General features: G+C 33.5%; 1 protein-coding gene across 1 annotated transcript in view; it reads right to left on the reverse strand.

The window, feature by feature from the left end:
• LOC119637751 (reversion-inducing cysteine-rich protein with Kazal motifs) overlaps positions 1–23532 on the reverse strand; it is a 54635-nt gene that overhangs the window by 27863 nt on the left and 3240 nt on the right. The window contains exon 2 of the mRNA XM_038033987.1: positions 5651–5706. Coding sequence (XP_037889915.1) covers positions 5651–5706 — 56 coding nt within the window. The remainder of the gene's footprint in view (positions 1–5650; positions 5707–23532) is intronic.

Genomic DNA, 23532 nt, shown 5'->3' on the forward strand with positions numbered 1-23532 from the left:
AAAAATCGAAAATAAAATTTATTTGATTTGATTGAAATTTTTAAATATATAATAAAATCAAGTAAAGCACATAATTCATATAAAGTATTCATATAAAGTGAAGATAGTGAAGTTTGAGTTGTGCTCAATAACCGAACCGGGGATATATTTAGAATTTCAAATGAAGAGATCAAAGGACAAGTTTCCAGCGTTTTTCATAGAAACTCAAAAAGCTTTTTTAGATTCTAAATTGTCATTATTGGCATTTGTGTGGGAAAAGCTAAACCAAATGAATTCCATGGGCCGACTTTGAATCATTAAGTGAATTCTTAGGAGAGCAAAACACACAAGTAGCACTCGGACATGGCAATATACGCCCTACACGGTGCTCAGAACCAGAACTTTTCAGCCAAATTCTCTATATCATATTATATAATGTATATATTATATAAAGGTGGTCTAGCGTTGCCATATGTGGAAAAGAGGCCTTTCTTATTATTTAATTCTGGATGTTTTAACTTTGTTGCGAGCTTTAATTGCATGTATTTTGGACAGCAGAAAGCGCAATTAATCGTTCGGCCAGGTTGAAGCAGGTCAACATGGACGATTCATTTTTATAGCCCATCAATCACAAAGCATTACCTTATATACCGCGAAATTGAGCTTCTCTATCATTTGTACAGTTTCATTCATCTCTGACTATAATACTTTTCGCAGATTATTGTCTTCCCGCCGTCAATGTTCATCATCTGTTATCGCTTTCAGGAAGAACGGCTCGATTCCGTTTCATTCTGACAGGGATTTGCAGATGGACTTTTGGTCCATTAAATCTTTCATAGTTACTTCGTAATAAACATTGCTAAATATTGAGTCTCGTTCCTATATTCACCCTTGTAGAAATGATCTAAAACTCTCTTTTAGTGAACATTTAAGACTGCAAGCATCTGGTTAAATAAGATGAATTGTTCTTGCTCAATTTGTTGGATTGGACTTCGTTAACGTTTAGGCGACGAGCGGCGGTTTTTATAATTAAAATTTTTTGAGTGACAATTACCGAACCATTTGCATGCTATTGACTTTGATGAAGCATCTTCAACATAAGCGCCTCGTAGTTTCCAATGGCTTGCGAACTAATAATTGTTCATCATTCATTACTTTTGAAATGCAATTCCCGTTGCTCATATTGCTCTTCCTTTTTTTTTTTTAAATTTATTTATGTGAATTGGCAAAGTTACGCGATTCTAACGCCATTTTAAGAGCGGTAGACTTTACTTTACTTTGGTCGTCGCTATAGTGAGTGCTTAGTCGGTAAAGGCATAACACTTATCGATTGCGGTGCAGTGCCCATCACCTCCTTATCTCTTTTTTTGTCTTCTCACTTCTTTTTGACCGTCACCGCGTTACACCTACACGTACAGGGGACAATCGCCGATTGTTATATAAAAAAAAAAAAAAAAGATAAACCTAGCTTACTCTCTGATAGTTGTGCTTATAATTCGGAAACCCTGCTTTAAATCTCCTCATTATGCATATATACGTGTACATATATATTTAAAAGCAACTTGTATATATATGTATAAAATCCTGTATATATATGCTTAAAAACATTAAAAAGTTTGTCCAACTTGTATGCACTTTAAGCTTTATGCTATAGTTTTTTTAAGCGTAACGTCACGTTGTATGTAGATTTATGGTCTGTTAAGGTAAAAGTATGCCTGCAGAGCATGTGCGCCTAGAGATCGTCTTATGTTTCTCATATTTATACCAGCAATACGCACAGATAAACAAACATCTACATACGCATATATTATTGTCAATGTCAGTAAAGCTTAATATGAACTGCGTTTAAGCAAAAAAAAAAAAAAAAAAAAAAAAAAAAAATGAATGAATTTAAAAAATAAATATGAAAAAAATCCAATCAGCTTCAATTCAGTGAAACGGCAAGTGATTGGAAAAAAATTAATACAACTTTGGGTTAAAGGAAACATGTTCGTAATTGAGAGTTTCGAGGTGGAGTTAAACTCCAAGACACCGCACACAACTTGCTTTTGATATCAATTTCTGCATGTGCTTAACAATAAAACAATAAATCTGAAGTCAAGTTAATGACATCTGAAGAGGAATATTTTTTTCTTTTTTATTTCTTTTCGCTTTCTTTTGGCTCTTTTGCGAAACGTTTTTAATTATTAATTTATATAAATTTAGTAACATATTATGGAATGCCCCATATGCGCATTTCTTGTATGTAAATGAAACATGTGTTTGTGTTTATGTTGTATTTTATTGTGAGAGTTTACACTTAATGTAGCGTCACGTTTTTAGTGTTTTTTCAGACATAGCACACACACACGACACAGACAACATTTAATGCAAGTAAATAAGTTGAAAATTCGCGATTCACAAGAAGAATAAAAAAGAGACGTCTAAAAACATTTCGATTTTTAGAAAATAACGGGCAAGTGTAATGATTTCAAATTGGACATGACGTCAAATTTTATAAGGGAGGGTATTTTATGACTTATGAGAAATCGCGTCACTTTATACAAGATTTTGTGTTTTCTGTTTAATCTGAAATCTTTATTAACGTAAGTCCGTAGTCCATGAAGAATGTGTTGTCTTAGTTGGCTCTGTTGGCATTGAAGAATGAAGCAAGAAGAAGGATTTTATACCGGAAATGAAATTAAATTCGCTTTTGGCGTATGTAACATCTGCGTTGATTACTCTGAATTGAATATTCGGAGAGAATTACTGACTTGATTAAAAAATCGACCGGTGCCGTTTATTTTCTTTTTTGATTTTATAAAGTGCTTGCATGTATTTTAATCATTTGTTCGCTTGAAAAAAGCATTTATTGAGAAAAATTGGCACAATCCCCATTAATCAAAATATTTTCCATCATTTTCTAAAGCTCTTGCCATCTTTCGGGCAACATGGCAATAGCGGCGCCAAAAGAACAATATTGATTTGGCAGCGATCCAATCATCGACCCATTTTCGCACCTTCTTTAGCATTTTGAATGCCACGTGCCAGCTATTGCTGGGTGTTTTTTGCAACAATATATCGTTCTATGTAATCAAATGATCTCGGCAGACATCTGCAGTAACAGTTTCATTCGGTTTTAGCAGTTCTTAATATTGTTGATCCCACCATATGCACAGAAAAACTTTACGGATATAAATATTCTGTTTCGGTGGCGATGTGGATGGCTTCCCCCGGACTAACCAATGACTTTTGGCGTTTGGGATTATCGTAGTAAATCCACTTTTCATCCTCGGTCATAATACGCCACAGTAAACACTTATTTTTTTTACCTAAGAAGCAATGAAGCTGAGATGTTGTATGGTAGCTATTTTTCTTTCTCTTAGATCCGATCCATCGCATGTAAACGTTTAGAAACAGTTGTTTAGTCAATTCCTAAGCTGTTTGAAAATTCTTTGAGAGTTTGAGTTGGGTTTCGTCCAATAAGTCTTGGAATTCATTTTTATCCAACTTTTTTGGTCTCCTGGGCCTTTCTTTGCTACTGATATCAATATTACCACTTTTAAACCGTTGAAAGTTGAGGTAGGATGGAGCAGCATCGTCATAAGCTTCTAAAAGTATTTGTTGGGCTTCGGGAGCAAAAATGCAATTTTCATTGTTCCACGACTGGCGTCTGGACACCTTGAATACACCTCGATATTACTAAACGGCTAATTGTTATTTTATGTAGAGAAAGGTCGAAATCACCGAATTTAACCGTTGTGTACATTGATACTTCACATTATTTCATAATTTTCAGCAATAAATCTTGCTGATCAAAATGCATGCAAGCACCTATTATTATTGAGAAGTCACGATCATCTTAACATAAGCATATAAGCGGAAGCATACGGATACTAATTATTTAAAAAGATGTAAAATTGACAACGGGCTGTTTGCTATAACGCGAGTAGTACTTGAACTTTTATAAAGCGGTCACCTCCTCATAGATTATTAAAAACCCTGGCCTGGGTCATCTAACTTTCTTTGGAAAGTGCAAACTTAGCAAATCAGCCTCTGAATGTGGTCATCATCAATTTCTGAGATATTATGTATTGAGTGCGAATTGCCGCAGAAGCTTGAACTCCAATTAGTTTTCGCGTCTTAAGGAAACCATCATTGTTGTATTTTTTAATTATTATGTTTTTGTTAATTTCAAAATTAATTTTCGTACGCATGTACGAAAAATTTTATAATAACCTTCGGTTTTCTTTAATTCAACTTTAATTGACCGCAAAGCGATGCAGAACCGTTACCGAAAGTCCAACTCATTTTAACTTCAAAACGCATAATTATTCGATGTAAAATGTTTCTTATACAAACAAAAATGAGAAAGAGGATAAAATGTAAAAATTCAATTAAATTATGTTAATAATAATAGAAACTTGTTTTTCATTTTTTCTAAATATTTAAATAATAACTCCAGGTTTGCCTTCCTCGGCGATAATCCTTGAGAGAATATGCATGATTGCTATTTGTCACTTTGCAAACTAGTTTGTAAGAGAAAAAAAAAAAAAAAGAAAAAATATTCATCATCACAGTGTTTGGTGGAAAACTAGTCGCTCTTAAAAGACATGATTTGTGTATATCTTGTCAATTTTTGCGTGTGCGTGTGTGCGGTTTGCCGCAATAGCTGTCAGTATTAAAGTTTAATTTCTTAAGTAGTTTCACCATCGTTAATCAGTTTATTTTTCTTTTCGGGTATTTGTCAGTGGTGAGTGATTTATTGCAGTTATTTTTCTGCGTTTTTTTTTTATTTTTTTTACTTTCCTTCTTGTTTTTTGATTTAGGAGCATAAGCCAAAAAGTACAGGAATAAGTAAGTTATAACCGCGGGAACAACTTCGTGAAATGATCAAATAAAAATGATAGTAAATGCATAGCTGTAACACATGTTCAACCCTAATCATTAATTTTATTGTTAAAGCATTCGATCCATTGGCTGCAATGTCTGTTCGTCCGCTGTGATGATAGATAACAAACATAAAGTGAATCATGAGCATCTAGCAGCTTGAGAAAATATTTACAAAAAGGCACGTTAGTGCGCCATTGGAGCACAATTTTGTATCGAAATTTTCAATGGCTCCTTAATGCACATACGGGCGTATTTAGTTTGTAAACGCCAAGTGACTTTTGAAGTCGATCGGCGTCTTTTTTTTACTTTTAATCCACATCCAAGTTGATTACATCGAATAGACGCGAAATCTCAATAACGAAATTATAGAAATCTATGAAAAATTTTAGATTACCACTTGCTGTAGCTCGCAATTTATTTGTAGCAAGATTTTGAGATTGTCGCTAACTTTACTTGCTTTCAGGCTTTATTTGTAGGTCGAAATTAAAAGTACATGTTTTAAGCAAAATTTTACAAATCTCCAAATTTTCGATTACAGCGATTAGGTTTCAAATCTTATGCAGAAAAGGATTTAACACTTTTTGAGGATTTATTTTTCCACATACAAACAAAATGATTTCATTTTTTTTCTGAGGGCTGGATAAAACTTTAGAAGCGGTTTAAAATAGATTAATACATCATATCGTTTGGACTATTGTATGAGTTTGTCTCAAAGCTTGATTCCATTTGCAAATATTATACTTGTTTAATTCGAATCTCATAGAAATAAGTTAGATATATAATATATGTCAATACTTACATTTTCACAAGACGTTCTACATGAGCCAAACACTTCATTGCAACAAGCATAGAAATCTATAACAAATGGGGGAAAAAAATGTATTAAAAAAAACCGGCATTTATAAAAAAAAAAAAAAACAAAAAAAAATGTTTCGGTTGTTAACTGTCAACAGCTTATTAAGAAATATTAGAATACAATAATAAGAAGCATGTGTAACTCGTCATAAGCAACATCTCTGTTACAGTTTTTAAAGTGCAAGTGATAAAAACAAATCTGAATACCCCCGCTGTGGCGATATGATACAATTACCAATTATTGTACGTATATGATACATGCATGTGTGACCGTATGTGTATTTTGATATGTATAATATATGATTAAATTTTTCCTCTCGTTATAACGGGCAATGATCTTCATTTCACTACAAGCCTACTACAAGCTCTCTTGTCGCGCACATATGTCTATGCAGGCTTTTACTGTTTTACTGTTCACTACAATCTGTTGACTACATATTGCATAAATATATCTATGCTTTAAATGCATATATATATATTCATGTTCATTATATGATTAATATGTCTGTGGTACCGTTTATGCTGTTATTTATTAATGCATTTTAAAGCTCCTCCTTAATTCTGCTCAGTCGGTTGCTCGCTGAGTGTGTTCTGTTTGTCTTTAAGTTTTTTTTTTTTTGTGTATAGATTGGAATTCATGCAAATATTGTTTTACTTTATGCGTTACAAGTGTCACAAGTTATCAAGAGCAGCTAAACAAATGCCTTTACACATACATTAGTACACAAATGCATGTACATGTGGTATGTAAATTTGAACAAGGCACTCGCCTCTCTTGATAGTGAGACATTGCTTGTTTTTTTTTTTTTATTGCGCTACTATACACACGTTTATAACATTTTAAATGTGGAAAAGGGCAGTGAGGCAAAGCTTCATTGACTTGTTCGAAGGGGTTAGCAGTTAGCATTTTTTCCTCTTATTTTTATAAGCTTACAAATGATGTATTATGCGGTAAATTTCGATTCAGTTGATGATCGCGGTATATATGACTTTCTTTTACCAGAATTAACGGGCTCTGCTGTCCATTTTATATACCATATGCATGCATACATACATATGTAATTCATTATGCATCATCAAAGCAGATAATGTTAGAAACAAAGAGAGAGAACAGAAAAAAAATAGTGCGAGAGATTGAAGAATGGAGTCATCGAGTATAAATTTCTATATCAATTTACTGACGATGTATTCAAGTGCAGCTTACTACCTGTTCAGTAGTAATACATTTGCAATTTATTTATTTATGTATTTAATGTAATTAATTTATTCAATAAGAAAAAGCACTTTATAATTCACGTAAACATGTGCTGTCTTGCGGGTTTCGCACATAGAAAATTTTGAAAAAATTTTTAAAATACACAAGATATTAGTTATTTAATTAATATTTTGGTTATATGAACTTATTAGCAACGAATACAGATTACATTTAGAACTGAAAGTATCTATAAAGCCCGATCATTACAGCCTAAACGATGTTTCAATTTGTTTAAAATTTGGATTTGATTGATATCAGAACTCATCGCTGACCAGATGATAGAATATTCTGGGGATGAAAATTTTTTCAAAGAATATTTCACTTCTTCAAAATTCCTTCTGACGTATTCACGGTAATGTTACACATACGTAAAACATGGCGAGCGAACACATATATCATATGGAATACCATTTAATGTAATACAGATTAAGAGCGAATATTATGCAAAGGTTATTTTATGAAAAAAATTCGAAGGGATAAACTTATTATTTGCAAACTTTTGTTCATTCCGGGCAAACGTCGATATGCTTGCATTGTGATCTTAAGGTAGGAAGCCACTGCATAAACCATCTTTTTGACAATTTTAATTTTTTTGAAGTGAAGAAATATATGTTTAAATATGAGAAAAAAAATTCGAATATTTGAAAAATATCAGCAATGGCTACAATGGAGCCACGAATATTAATCAAGTTTGGCAACTCTGCATGCGTCTTGTGGTCGCATTTTAATTCTGTGCAAAAAATATTTCAATTTCTTAGTGTATTTCTTAGCTTTTTGGCTTTATTCGTGTCTAAATTATAAAAATTCATTTTGGTTTTGTGCAATCAACAATTAGAGCTCTTGGTAAAAGTCTCTTATTTTTTCTGTTAATCTTTGTTTACAGTTTCTTTTGCTTTCGCTCTATATTTACAACGGGAACGAAAGTGAGAAGTTTTCTTTAATTTGCTGAAAGTTTGTGCCGTGGAATCTTTTAGTTTTTTTTCTTTTTTTTTCTTCATAAGCTCCTTTTGTTGTTTTAACTGGGCATGGATTGTTCATTTACACCATGTCGTGCAAAAACAGGTTTTGAATCTGAACGATTTATCCCATGTTAGCTGTGTGATCGTTTTTGCCATGCAAAGTGTGCTGGTATTATCGGCTGTGCTGCTGACGGAATCCTTGACTCCTCAAAAGGCTTACGGTGGTCATGTCCTGACTGTAGAAAGAGGTATGTAGATTTCTACAAACTCTTCACCGACACCAGAAATTGTTTCTCAAACTTCAGCAAAAATCTGGGAAGAATTTGAAGTCATTAAGACTAGGCTTGATGAGTGTCGTTATATTGCGCACTCATATTCTTCCCCACCTAGCGAATGTGTAACTCGTAGCGTAGCGTGTGGTTCGTTACCTCTTAGTTCTGCTAAGTCCGATTCGTTGGTGCAAGTTAGCGATTCCTCAAAGTATACAACAAACGTTAGCGTTTCTGCTATTGTTGAGTCGGTCGGTAACAAAACAGTTACAAATGAGCTGGGAAGTCCTTCTGGTTTGAATTATGCTGAAGTTTAAAGGGTATCTTCTCCTCTTCTACCGTGCCCAAACTCGGCACGTCGCACAAGCTGCTCGCGCGAGTGTGGTTACCCCTTCCATATTCTCCCCAACTCAAAACTCCCCATCCGCGAACCCTGCTACTCCTAGTACAGATGACATTTGTTTGAAGGCAATTCCTCCCAGAAAGGCAATATTTTTGTCAAGACTGGCACCTAATACATCTGTGGATAACATAGAAAGTTATCTAGCGGCGAGAATCCTATCTGTCAATTTAAAGCGTGTTAGCATTTTCAAATTGACGCCTTCTCAACCTAGAGCAATTTCGTCTTTTAAAATTCTAGTTCCGACTGAAAACATGGATAGGCTGTTAAATAAACCATTGTAGCCGATGGATTCTTAATTAAGGAATTTATCTCTCGTGATCGACCTCGTAATACTAATGCACTCCTGTCCCCTTCAAAAAACTAAATATTTCTTCAGGCTCATTATCTCTCATTTATCAAAATGTTAGGGGCCCAAATTTAAAAATTCGTTCTACTTTGCTAAATTCAGTGAGCACGGAGTTTTCCTTTTTGGCCTTCACTGAAACTTGGTTAAAGCTTGATCTACATTGAATGTCCCAATGCTCCGGACGTTGAATTTATCGCCATTCAAGAGAAATTTCCTGATAAACACTTATATATCAAGCTATTTCTGCAGCCGTTCCGAGCAAGCAGTACTGTTCTCGAAGCAGGTGCCCCTTTGGTTTAATAAGACAACTAAATATTACAAGAATAGGAAAAACAAGCTTTTCAAAACATTTTCGTAAAGTTATTTTTCTTTCAACTATTAGGCTTACTCAGTGGCAAGGCATAGATTTAATTCTCTCAACCATCAATATTATTGCAGATACCTGTAGATTGTTAAATCCTCTCTGTTTGCTAATCCTAAATACTTTTTTAAGTTCGTTAATTACCAAAGGAAAATCTCCATAAATCCCTCACATGATTCTTTCAATGGCTCTGAGTGCTCGATTGATATTGAAACTGACTGCTAATTTCGATTTATCAGCGAACTATCCATTTCCGATTACTAATTTGGTTTCAATTTCTAATTTTGTCATATCTGAAAATAACGTTTTTAAAGGATTGAGCTCTCTAAACTATAATTGTGCGCCTGGACCTGACGGAATTCCATCATGTGTACTTATATCTTGTACTGGGGAGCTATGTGGTGTTATCTCAAAGATTTTTAACAAATCCTTGAATTTAGGTGCTTTATCTTTGTGTTGGAAGACTTGTTTCTTTATTCCTATTCGCAAAAGTGGAAGTAGACAATTTGCAGAGAACTACAGAGATATTGCCAAGTTGAGTGTCTTCCCTAAACTGTTCGAGCGAATTGGGACTTAGCATGAACCCTTGCCATCAAATCATATATTTCTCCTCTCCAATATGGCTTTCAAAAAGGAAGATCTACGGTCACCAATCTGTTAGAGTTTACTTCTCATGTTTTCAAGGCTTTTACTAGTTTTCTTTTCCCACTGATATCATATACATTGATTTTAACAAAGCGTTTGGTTTGGTTAACCATAAACTACTCATCTTTACACTCCAAGCCTCTGGCTTCCCTTTCTATTTATTGAAATGGTGAGGCTCTTATCTGCACAATAGATCATTCAGGGTTTTGTTTAACTTCATTATTTCGGATGAATTCCCCGTGACGTCCGGCGTATCTTAAGTCAGCCACTTAGGACACATTTTATTTAATTGATACATTAATGATTTGCCCTCGGTGATTACACCTAACGAGATCTTAATGTATGCTGATAATGTGAAAGTGTTCTTCTTTTTCTGTAGAATCGCAATTACATTAGCTTCAAGTTGACTTGAATAATTTGGCTGCGTGGTGTTTGTTAAATCCTCTGAAACTGAATCTAAATAAATGTAGAATGATTTCTTTCTCAAGAAGAAAATAATCCATTACTTAGTATTTCATTGATTCGCACAAGATTCGTCGATTCGTTCGCAGATTTAGGCGTTCTATTTGACCATAGGTTACGTTTTAACTTGCATATTGAGGTCTCGTTAAGCAAAGCTAGGTCCGCGCTTGGTTTTATAAAGAGGTGGTCCAAAGAGCTTGATGATCCTTATATTACGAAAAGGTTGTAAATGTGTTTGGTTCGACCTATACTCGACTATGCCTCTGTTATGTGGTCTAGTTCATATAGGTGCTATGTAGATTTAATTGAATCTATTCAAAAGCAGTTCTTGTTGTTTGCCCTTAGTAATTTGGGTTGGGACCCGATTGTCTCTCTTCCACCCAATGGAAATAGGTTGATTCTATTATCCTTACCGTCAGTTGAGAAATGTGTTCTTGTGCTTTCCTTCTTAATCAAAGTAATAAATGGTACTATTAACTCGCCTGCATTACTTGGCGAGGTAAGCTTTAATATCCCTAATCGCTCCTCTAGGCACTTTATTTTGATTAAGCTTAGTCAATGTAAATATAATTATGAGCTGTTTAACCCGCTCAGAGTTGTTTGCAGAAACCTAAATGATGTCTGTCACTTATTCTCATTATCAGACTCTTTAAAGTCTATTTAAGCGACTTTGCTTAATATACGCCATTTAGCTATGTCGTACTTAAACTACCATTTCATTCTTAATATCTTATTTTTTATTTAAAATAATATTGTGTTAACGTGTCGGTTGCCAAGCTTGTGCATGTTTGCAATGGTTTAGGAGTTCACTTGCTGCCTGGATCTGTTTTTGTTGCGGGTGTGATTCTGTGCTTAGTGTGTACATGCTTTTCTTTCTCCTTTTTTTTTCTCTCTTTTTATTATACATGAATTTATATTTTTAACTTTTTAATTTATTTTTAAACTTACTTTGTTATTATTATTCTTCTTTTTTTCTTTCTTTTTATTGTTTACTAGTTTTAAAGCAATTAGTATAAAATTTTCTCTTAAGATGCACTGAATTCGACTGTAATTTTCTTTACTTGAATTTCATTTATAATTAGGCAAAATAAAAAAAAAAATGCGAGATTTATTAATTTAAGAAACCCTGCGAGACATAGTATAACTGGTGGTAGAGTATTTCGAAAATATTAATTTCGGTGTGATTGGCGTATATTTGCACCGTTACTCTTTCATTCCAGGGTCATGTAGATGTCCTTCGATACTCAAGTATTTTTTCTCTGCCTTCTGTTTGCACTGCAAATATTGGAAGTATTTATTAGATGGCGTCACGCAAACAGATGCGCACATGTCTATTACGTGCATGAATATGAAACTCAAACCGAAATTGTCCATTGATGGCTATAACACTACGTATAAAAGACACACATGTCTAAAGTTTTGTTTCTTTTTATAGCATAGACATCTTGCAACGAAAAGAAGTCGTAATATTAGCGTATATCTTAACGCAAAAATACATTTTCTAACACCGAAATTTGGATCAAATAAAGCGTATTCGCCGACATTGTTTTTTCTTTATTCGAATGATACATATCATCTTATGCGTAGTAACATTTGCATTGCAACTAAAGAGGAGAAGATGATCGATCTGTTTTGAGAATACCAGGTGTGAAAATTCGTCGGTAGATCCAAACGTAGTATTTACACCAACTACGAGACTAAGCCGCTTGGGCAGGAAGACAATGTTTTGGGCTTGATGGAACCGGAAAAGTGTAGTCTCTTATTAGCTGTTATAGCCATTACCGAAACCGTTAGTACTAAGGCCTGTAAACAAGAATTCGTCAATTTGAACCTTTCACTGTTTAGGAAATGAATGAAATATCTAAAACAGCAACATAACGTCATTACTGCATGGGTCAACCTTCATCCATTGATAGAGCAAAATCGGTTCACGATATGAACGTTGGAACTGATCGATCGGTAGGCACTACTTGTTGGTATCATTTTACCACGAACTTGCTGAGTAGCGCTTCATATTTTACAAAAGTGTACGGAAACGGCTCAGCTCCTGGTTTGCCTCAAAAGAGCAAACATTTTTTATAAGTTGTCAGATAAGCGAAAGGAATGTATAGGTTTTGATGGGCAATGCTTCGAAACAAATATTTTTTGTTAGTTTCTTTATAAAAAAATTTCGCCTTCATACATATCGACCTAGTATGACATTATATACAAATTAACACACATATATATATGTATGTATATATTATACATATGTATATAAAACTAAGAATTGCATATATAGATAAATATGAGCTGTATTAGATGGATAAAGCATTAGCATAACATATTTGAGATGCAATATATTAAGCATAATAATACATTTTCTTAAAGTACGCAAAAAAAAAAGAAAACTATGGTTGCACTGATGAACTGGCTAACTAACTTTGTGACTTTGGTTTAACGAAGGGTGAAAAGCGACAATTTCAAGCAAGCATATTTTCGATGATCACATTCTTCAGGCAGATCGACTGGGCGTACATGAGTATACTTTTCAAGTTAACTGGATACAAGTTTGACGTGATGATGTTTATTTTTTTGGAGATACTATTGACTTTCTTACCGAATTGAGATATAATTGTAAAAGACTTCTAAAAGAAAATGTTAACTGTGGGAGTCTGTGCAAACCAGTCATTAGTATTTTACTTAAGAAACAGAACACACTGTTGGCATTATTTAGCTTTATTTTAATTAATATAAAAACCATTCGCAACAACGACTATTAAATTATAAATGTATGTAGAGCAGCAGAAGAAGTATTTGCCTTAAACTCAAGTAATATCATATGCAGGCGCCAGCAGAGTATCAAGTGATTAGGAAAGTGAACAACAGACATCTAGAAAACATAACAAGGAAATTTTTCAACAACGCGATATATGATCACATAGTTGTTGTTCTGGTTGTTGCTAATGCTGCTGAAGGAAAACGATATTTATATAATTAAGTGGTGTGCTTTTATCAAAGACAAGGTGAAGATAATAATAAATATTAAAGTGAAGTGTTTCAATCAACGTCACCTCACAAATAATAAAAAATGAAGAAAAAACTTATTGTTAAACAGAATGAAATATTTTTCAAATTTTAATTTTTTTTTTTTATTTTGTTATTAGTAAAGAAATGGTGAGAATGTTGTCTAAGTAAAGACAAAATTTACTGCTAAATTAAATTTGGTTTGAGCACTAAATAGATAAAAATAAATTTTTTTGAATACAGAGACTGTAGCACACATATTACGTGAGAGACGATATAAAAACACTTACACGTACACTCAGAAGCTTTTGGTGATGAATGTATTTTCCTGGTCAGGAAAAATTTAAAATTAGAATTTTATCTTTAAATAGATACACGCATAAATGTTTTTTCCTGACCCTAACAGAAAAAAATACAAAAGCAAAGACAATGCGGAATGAAATTCTTTTGAAATTTCAAACAAATAATTTGTTTTTTTTTTTGATCAAAGAAATGTTATAATGCAATTACTATGTACTTTTCTTTCCTTCGCTAGTTGTAATTTGCATTCAGATATTGAGTCAACGTGGTCATGTCTATCATGGCGGGTGTCTATCTGTCGGTTTGCCTGCTCATTTATTACCCGATTCGTTCCTCTGTCCATATTAGTTATTATCGGACCTCTTTTCACTTTCAAAAACAATCCATAAAGGTGGCAATATATAGTTCTTGTTCATAGGGCTGACTCCCTACACAAAAAGTCAAGTAAAAATTTCAATAGAAAATGGACAGTCTGATCAACATATTTAAATCAACTTAGAATCGCCCAATAATAATTTAATAAGGAATTGATTTTACCTGGTCTTCGGTTCATATTTCTCGCTGTGACAAGAAGAAAACACGAATTAGTATGCTCAAGGTGATTTAATCCATTCGTTCGTCTCAAGATTTGTCTTAATAATCTTAATTTGATTCGATGAAACATGTCCGCAAATAAACTAAAATAGAAACTAACCTCAACCTTAGTTAAGAAATAAACAAATCTTTAATTATTTTTGCCAATAGCTTCAATAATTTATAAATTCTGACAAATATCGGTTTTGTAATATATTGCATTTATAAAAAAAAAAAATGAGTAGCATTAATAACAATTATATGGCTCGATGGCACGCCCATAATTAAAAATGAGAGCGATGTTCTTATAGTCATTTTGGAGTGAAGGGTATTCTCAAAGTAACATCCAAAGCGAACATTATCTTTCTTCTGTGAGTTTTAATATTCATTGGTATTCCTGGGACCAATTTATTGAAAACGTTGAACATATTGGAAAACTTTGCCAATAACGTGTATTGAAATAATTATTAAATCATTATAAAAAGGCTTAAAAACTGTCGACGCAAGTGTATTTATATTACAAAAATGTCGATATATGTACGTCTGTTTTTATATTTCTCTTTTCTTTTTTTTAACGGGATTTAACTTTGCCAATGGAAACATTTTTGGAATTTAAATGAAGTGAATATTGTATGACATTTTTTTCTATAAACTGAAAAGAAGACGAGAAAAATTAAACGCAATAGTCCGTCATGTGAACGCTTGCCATACATGTGCATTAATGAGTTTTCGGAGACCATATTATTTTCGCTTGCATATCGCAGTTTTTACAGGCAGCTTTTAGTATATATTTATATATTTATATAATTATATTCTCTCTGATCTTGACTCGATTAATATCTTGATAAGTATGAACATCAAATTTCGTAGACTCTTGCTGGGGCTGAGGGCCGTTATAGGCGGCCTTTTTGGTTATAATTTAAAATCCAATTTGTCCCAAAGTTAACCTAAGTGTTTTCCCATGCAAAAATAAATGTGTAATATGTATCGAAACCGTACTCCACTTTCTTCCCCTCAGTGTGATTTATTCTGTAAGGCATCCATCCATATTTCTTGACATGGATAAATTGAATCTAAAGCGAGAAAAATCATTATATGTCCTACGCAGCTTCGCTTTTTCAAAGTAAGGTATCTATGTACTCGAATTCAATTGATTCTTAGAAGTAAATCTTACATTAATTATTATTAATTAATAATAAATAAATAGGAAAGAAAAGAAGCACGTACGCAACGAAACGAGCGCAGAGGCACACCCACAACCATTATATATCCAAGTTGCAAGTGAACCCCTAAAACATTGCAAACATGCAAAAGCTTGATAATTGATAAAAGTAAACAACGCCAGTTAATTTTCGAATCATAGCAAGATGTTAAGATTGCAAGTTAGTTTACATATGACATACGCAAATCGCGAGTATTAAACATAGTTGTTTTGATAGATTTTAAAGAGTGTGGTATTGAAATTAAGTGATAGATATCACTTAGGTTTCTGCAAACAACTATAAACGAGCCCATAGTTATGTTTACATTGACTAAACTTAATGAAAATAAAGTGCCTAGAGAAGCGATTAGGGGCCCGAGTAACGCGGGCGAGTCGATAGCACAATTAATTAATTTAATTAAGAAGGAAACAACAAGAATAAGTCCACGTTTCTTAAGTGACGGTAAGGATAATAAAAGCAACCTATTTTCTTTAGGAGGCAGAGAGATATAACCTGTCCCAATCCAGATTCCTAAGGGCAAGCAGCAAAAAATTGATCGGATTCAATTGCATCTACATAACACCTATAGGAAGGAGACCACACAAGGAAGGCATACTCAAGTATTGGTCTAACTAAGCACATGTACAGCTTTTTTATAATATAAGGATTCCTCAGCTCTTTGAACCATCTCTTAATAAAATAAAGCGCGGACGTAGCTTTACTTACAAAGAGCTCAATGTGTAATTTGAAACGTAATCTTTGATTGAAAAGAACTCCTAAATTGATGAATGAATTAAGGGTTTCAGACTTGTACGAGTCAATGAAATACTCCGTAATGAATGACTTCCTTGTTAAGAAAAAAAAACTTCTTGTATTTTTTTAGGTTTAATTTCGTAAAATTTAACGAAAAATTTCGTAAAATTTAAATTAACCAAATTATTTAAGCCAGTTTGAAGCTGATGCGATTGCGATTCCAAGGAGAAGGAATTAACATTAAGATATGACTAAATTTAATCGCCGAGCGGAAACCATTAATATATAAAGTAAATAAAAGGGATCCTAAGCGGCTGCCTTGAGAGACGCCAGACAAATTTATCCAAGGTGATGAAGTTAAATAAAACCCTAAATGAACAGTTATGCAGATATGAGCTTATCCATTCCACTAAGTCGAAAGGAAAGCCAGAGGCAACAAGTAGTTACACGGGCTGTGATTGAAAAAATTATCCGATTCGGACAAATTATGATAATGTTCGCCCTCTGGCCGGACTATGTCCGTGCGCCACATTTCATAGCACCATCTCAAAACTGACACCGTAAGTTGAAAAGAAGAATCCGCGGACAGACACACAGACAACTGAACGGACAGACAAAACTTGGGTCAATTCAAAAAATGTTTCCGAAACGATCGGTATAAAATTAGGCGGGTCGATTTCAAGTTCTTGTGGTCATGGTACACATCCTCTTGCTTAATATACTCTTGTACCACAAGTGGCGTAGGGCATAATTAAAGTAAATTAAGAAGCGATGTGATCTTCCGCAATTCCATATGGAGTTATTTATTATTAATTACGTGGGCAAGATGTAGCGCGATCTAGAAGATCTATTGAAGGTCTCGCCCATGCCCCTAGCCCTCCAGTCTTAGGACTTTTATGAATCCCGCCGACTTCTTTCGATGGAAGCAACATACCGTGTCCAGCGTAGGAAAATGCTAGCCAAGCACTTGATGTCTGATTGTGCAGATGGCCTCACATTCACATCGAATATGATAGGAGGTTTCTCTCGTTCCTTGGCACAATCTGCATCAATCGGTATCAAACATATTCATGTCTTTCAGATGTTGCCTGAGGAAATTATAACCCGTGTAGAAGCTGGTGGCTAAACGTAGGTCGTTTCTTTTTAGCTTCAGTCCGCATTATTCTGTACCTATTACGATACCAGTCTATTAATGTGGCTTCTTGGCACGTCACAGAACGATTCAGGATCTATCAAGGCCGCTCGGTCTCCCTTGTTAGCTAGACAGTCAGTCCTTTCCCGTACGGAGTTAGAGGGTTTTTTCGGGGCTAGGACATATAAAGTTTAAGATTATCGGTAAAGTTTCACATACACATGTCGTTTATTGTAAAAATCAATAAGAATTACATTGTTCAATGCTTCAGAGATTCTTAATAACATACAAGCAGTCACATATTCTATTGCTTTAAATCTCGGTTTTTTTTCAAAGTGTTTTCTACTAAGGTTATGGCGTCGCCATTGTTTCGATTTCTAAGCAAAGAATTAAATATCGTGTAAAAAACACGTATCGGCATGAGGACATTAAGTTGTTCCCGTGTCAATGAGTTAGTTGTATCGTATGTCTACGAAATATTGCTAGTTTATGACATATTTTCGCCGTAAACTGGAACTGGAACAATGAAACGTTTTAAATAGAACATTTCAAAGAGACATCTCAACCACTTCAACGGATCAATCGTATTGTGGGAAAGGGAATTTCGTGAGAGGCGCTCCCAATGAAAGGCTCTTCAATGTAGTTCACAAATGTTAATATTTTTATGTCAATCACATGATCAGGTTGCAAACGTCCAATGAAGACTGCCTAAAGTATAAACTTTTTTAGTTCGCGTGAAATTTTGACCGATTTACTAATATATATCTTTTTCGTCAACAGTCTATTGTTTGCAATGTCGGATTTATAAAGAATCCGGTAAGTATTTGTGAATATAAAAACAGAAAGTGTCGCGGAGAAATATTGAAAATTCAAAATTATTTTATTCAATAATTTATCACCTTTAGCAAATGTTCATGGTCAAAATTTAGCACCAAATTGTTATCAGATAAAAAAGTATAACAAAAATGTAATAAGAAAATTTTCAGGCTGTCCATCAATATATGGAATATTAGTAAGAAAATTAAAATTTTATGGTTATGTGCGACGATTTTCTAAAATTTTCAAAAAGACAAATATGCCATTTCTATCACTAAACACATCAAATCCAAGCCGAACCTCATAAATTATAAATTATGTGATCCGCCTGAGTAGCCGAAGGGGAGGAATCTCGACTAGCAAGTCAATGGTCGTGGGCTCGAATCTCAAGTGCGGTAGAGTTTTTAATAAAAGCCAATAGCCTTAGATGCTAGTGCTTTTAAGAGTTTAGTCTTAGAATTTATTTCTGTGGCGAAATTAATAATAATAATAATAATAATAATAATAATAATAATAATAATGTAAATTATGTGAACATATTTGAGCAAAAACGACCTTAGGCTTTTACGGCTTAAGTGTTAATTGAAGTGTGACCCTTTGACTCGGCTTATACGCACGTTGTGAAATGCATATGGCAAGTTTTAAAATAAGAAAATCTCGGAAAATAATAGAAAATAATAATTAGTTTTCATTATGATCTTTTCAAAATTGCTTGAATAAAACTTTTGAGTTTACATAACGTAAATTTCTATTGCTTTCTAATTTTAGTGCTTGCTAGTTTTTTGTATGTTGCATACATTCATTGATTCCGATAATTGAAACATTTTCCGGTCGTTTTCGAAAATAGTTTTCATTTATGTCTCATAAATCCACTTCTCATCACTTGCAATTAAGTGTTGTTGTTAAAAAAAAGCCAAACACTTTCCATAAATTTTCTGAGGCATAATCTCTTAAAAACTTTTACTGGCCAATAAGCATAAGAGTGTAACTCGCTATATGTGAAATTTTAAACTTTAAGATGCCAAAAATTGTAAACTTAATGCGTATAGAAGAAAATTTATTTTAAATTTTATATACAATTATAGCTTGAATAAAAGAATACACAATCTCTTTAGGATATTCATTCACCACAGAAATGAAAATTGCGCTCAGAAAAGAAAGAAGAACGAACACACTTAGGTTATTATGCATTTTGCCCAAAGATTTCTTCGTTATTGTTGTTATGCTTTGCAATTATGAACGAATGAGTTTCTGGTATTTTTTTTTTTTTTTATTACCCTTGTATTTTTTTCATTAGCTGCTATGTTTGTGCATATTTTGACTGCTTGTGACAACAACGGCAACAAAAGTTACAAAAGCAACAAGAGCAATTAGATGCATATGCTGCAGTAATTTTAATCTAATATTTGATCTTTATTGCAGATGAAGGAAAATGGAAAAGATGCTCCACAAACGCTAATGGTTTTCAAATTGTCTGGCGTGATATACTGTTGCTGTTATGATTTTTTTCTTTCTCTCAAAGAAATATGCAATGAGAGTATGTGACAAATCTAGTAACAAGAACAGTAACAACGTGAACAAAGCAGGATATTATTGCACAGAGAACAGAAATTGCATAAGCATTACTTTGCGGATAGAAACAGATATCGTATACACACAGATACAAATATGAAAGAAAGCTGTCATCAGCACTCTGGTGATTTATCATAACAACATAAGTAGAAATGTACAAAGCAAAGTTGAAAGCACTCATTATTCAAAGTCATATATTCCATCAGCGTCACAAACAGATACATTGTGCGAATCAATTCAAGCACGGTATCATCAAAATTATATGAATGCCAATGAAAATTTAAAACTTTTGTAAATAGTATGCCAATTTTCATATTCGTCATAGAATGATCGCTTATTTTATCTTAAATAATAGCTAAGACAACTATCGCGGATCCATTCCAATAATAACAATGTTTTCTACTTTCTCTCCAATTTAAAAATATTAGATTTCGTCTACGCGATTAAGATTAAGCCTTCGAGCAATGCTCAGAATCAAATAAAACTATTTTCACTTAATAAAATGTGACGGTTATTCATCAAACATTACATATGCCATTTCGATCGATGACTTGTATGGCATTACTGCACAGCTTTGTGAGATTTCCGATCGACGAACTAACCCAAGTAATTTTCATAGACTTCTTTTAATGTCAGACAGAGCATCCCACAGTTAATCACTTGTAAATGGATTTTTTAAAGCTCAATGGCCCAGTTTTATGGCGTTCGATCAATTCATTGTGCGTAATTCTTTCCCCATCCTGTAAACATTATTATGACCCACTTTGAATCGCTTTCTGTCACGCTCTTCAAAAATGGCTCGATTTTGTTAGGTTGCTCTAAACTTATTACCCTTGGGCACCGCCCCTTTTAAATGTCGAAATTTCCATAGCGGAAGCGAGCAAAACAGTTGCGTTAACAAAGTTACAGCATCACGCCTTAAAGCCATCTATTAAGAAAAGCGGCACAAACTTTTTCCTTTATCCAATTCGATGTCTTTTCATGCCGACTTTTATTTCGCTTTTGGCCTCACTTCTTGTCATTTGTTCTAGTTTCTTGTTACTTTTTCTTCTTACGATCTCATCTACATTTGAATGAGGGGACACATATGTATATTTCAATAAGGTCTGCGCATGGTCATAGCAACCTCACATGCGCGAATGATTACGTTCTCGTTTGAAACTCTTTTGTAAAAAATTCAAACCTATATTTAAGTTTCCTAATATTTGTACGCTCGAGCGTTAATAACGATGTGAATTTATTGTGTATTAATGTTGTATCATTGACAAGAATTAGAAAATTTACTAATCGGTTGATGGTATATTTTTGATAAGAAATGAAAGAATTGAATGTTTCTGTAAGTCGGCATAAGCGTTCAGCCGGAGACAGATGTTATTACTTGAAACCGAAGTCTTGTGAAAGAAACCCTTACCGAAGAATTCTACATTTATCTCCGATATTCACTTCGTAGCAAATGTAGCGTTCTTACGCATCCATAGAAACTATCGAATTATGGGATTTAACTTACGTTTACCAGATATTGCTATAAAGTTGCGCAAACAAACACATGAACAAACGAATAGGTGCACATGTTTAGGTGCAGTCCAAATTTTTGGTATTTTGATGAAATGTGGTATACTGACGTCTTTTGGGTCAACCGCGAATCCTCATTGTATGAAAAAATTTATAATTTTTAAAATTTTTTCCTGTACATTTATTTGTTATAGTTTATGAGGAATAAGCAAAAAAAAAACATTTTTTCTTCTCTTTGAAAAACGGAGGTATTCTCATTTTATGTGATGCTATGCGCGTGTCCTTTGACCGATTTGTCCCATTTTCAATACCAATCTGTGTGCAAGAAGTTCCAGTGTTTCTGCCAAAATTGAAATCGATAGCTTCATTTTTGTGGCCAGGTGAATGTTAACAGCAGACATTACGCAGACGGTCAGGCGGACAGATGGACATGCTTACTTCAATTTAGAATTTGATGCTGATCGAGAATATATTGCGGGCGTTGCAAACGTTCTGACAAAATGAATATAATCCTCATACTTCGGTGATAGGCATAAAAAGAAAATGTCTTACTATACGATGAAAAGTAAGTGGTTGTTATTATCGCATTGTTTGAAATTATGCATAGCAGAATAATATAGCAGAAACTGATTGCGTTTATTTTGAAAGTAATTGAAATTTCACACGTTTTCTCGTTGCTTAGAGTCATTAAAAATTGAACAATTATTCATATATGTGGGCACAAAAAGTGTACAAACAAAAATATTTTAAGTATAATACATACATATTGCGCACTTAACTAAACTTTCAGTTAGTCTTGGAAATTACCAATTTAACGAAAACCCACTTGAGTTAAGTTAAAAAATTTGATATAAAGTTCTTTTTAAAGGTCACGCATTTAGCGACATGAAAGAAAAATTAAATAAACTTTAGCCTCGATAAATGGTCTAGAAATTTGGTTAAAACCTCGTTAAAAGTTACTTTTCTCTAGGCAAGTTTTTTATCTCGCCTTCCTCCTTTTTTACAATCAGACGCGTGCGCCTTTTTTATTCATTTATCTTCGTAGTACCTGAACGAGTTTGTCTGTATTATCTTCATCTAAATCTGAAGCCATTTCTATGCTTTAATTCCTTGTGCCATCTATTGTGCTGCTATGTATTTCTTTCTTTCTTTCTTTCTTTCTTTCTCTATCTCTCTCTCTCTCTCTTTGGTTTCGCTCAAACTTTCTGTGCTCCCTTGTTGCATTTTTTCTTTTTTCTATGGTTCTTTATTAATCCCTGCTTATCTATGGATATTATTAATTAAAATAAAAAAAATAAAAATTCACATAGGCTACCATTAATTAATTAAAATCCTCTTTACGTCAAAGAAACCGAAATGTTCCACCTAGTTGACTATAACACCACTACGCTCCGATCAACTCGAACGAGTAAAATGTGTAAAAATATCCCACCCTTCTCGCAAACAAGCACTAAACAAATAAATTATGAAGACAAACTTCTCAAGAAATGTACAAAAGTCATGTTATCGTTTACTACGACTGCACGCACAGCGCACAAATATGCTGTCAAAATAACGCCCTCATCTGATTTCGCATACGCATGAGTCCACGCAGTCACATGTGTCCAAAAACCAGAAAACGAAAAAACACAACAAACAGAAAACAAAAAACAAACAAAACATGTGTGACATGTGTCTAATCCAACACAGATCTCCCTGTGCTTTTTCCCAGCTCAAGTGAAAAAATGTAAAAAGATTTTAAGATAAAAAAATTTTTCAACAATTTTGATTGTATGATGGTTAAGCTATTCATGCATATTTAAATGGCTGTGTGCATATTCTTCCAGAACTGTTTCTCTAAAAGATCAAAAACCCACTCATTAATTAGGTGTGTAATTTCTATGCCTGTCTCTATCGAGCACATAAAATACGTATATAAAGCTGTTCATCATTGAGATATTTTTAGCTTATAGAAGAAGAGATTTTGTTGCGACATTTTCCGTTGTATGTTGAAATTTTACATAATTAAATATGATTTAATACGTATTAAATTTACAATTTTTCCACTGTGCCTTCGGCAAGAAAAAAAGCAAAAAAATATAGATCATCTACATAATTAAAAATATAAATTAAAATGATTAGATACATTTTTAAAGACAAGGAGGGGACTCTCTAAGGATTAAAGGCATGAAGGGAAGCGAAAAAATAAAAAGGTATTTTATGGAAATCGATTAAGGATGTGTGCGGTACAATGCAATTTTGAATGTTTCCTTTAGATATT

Source organism: Glossina fuscipes, unplaced genomic scaffold, assembly GCF_014805625.2.
Source record: "Glossina fuscipes isolate IAEA_lab_2018 unplaced genomic scaffold, Yale_Gfus_2 61, whole genome shotgun sequence".
Taxonomy (NCBI): Eukaryota; Metazoa; Arthropoda; class Insecta; order Diptera; family Glossinidae; genus Glossina; species Glossina fuscipes.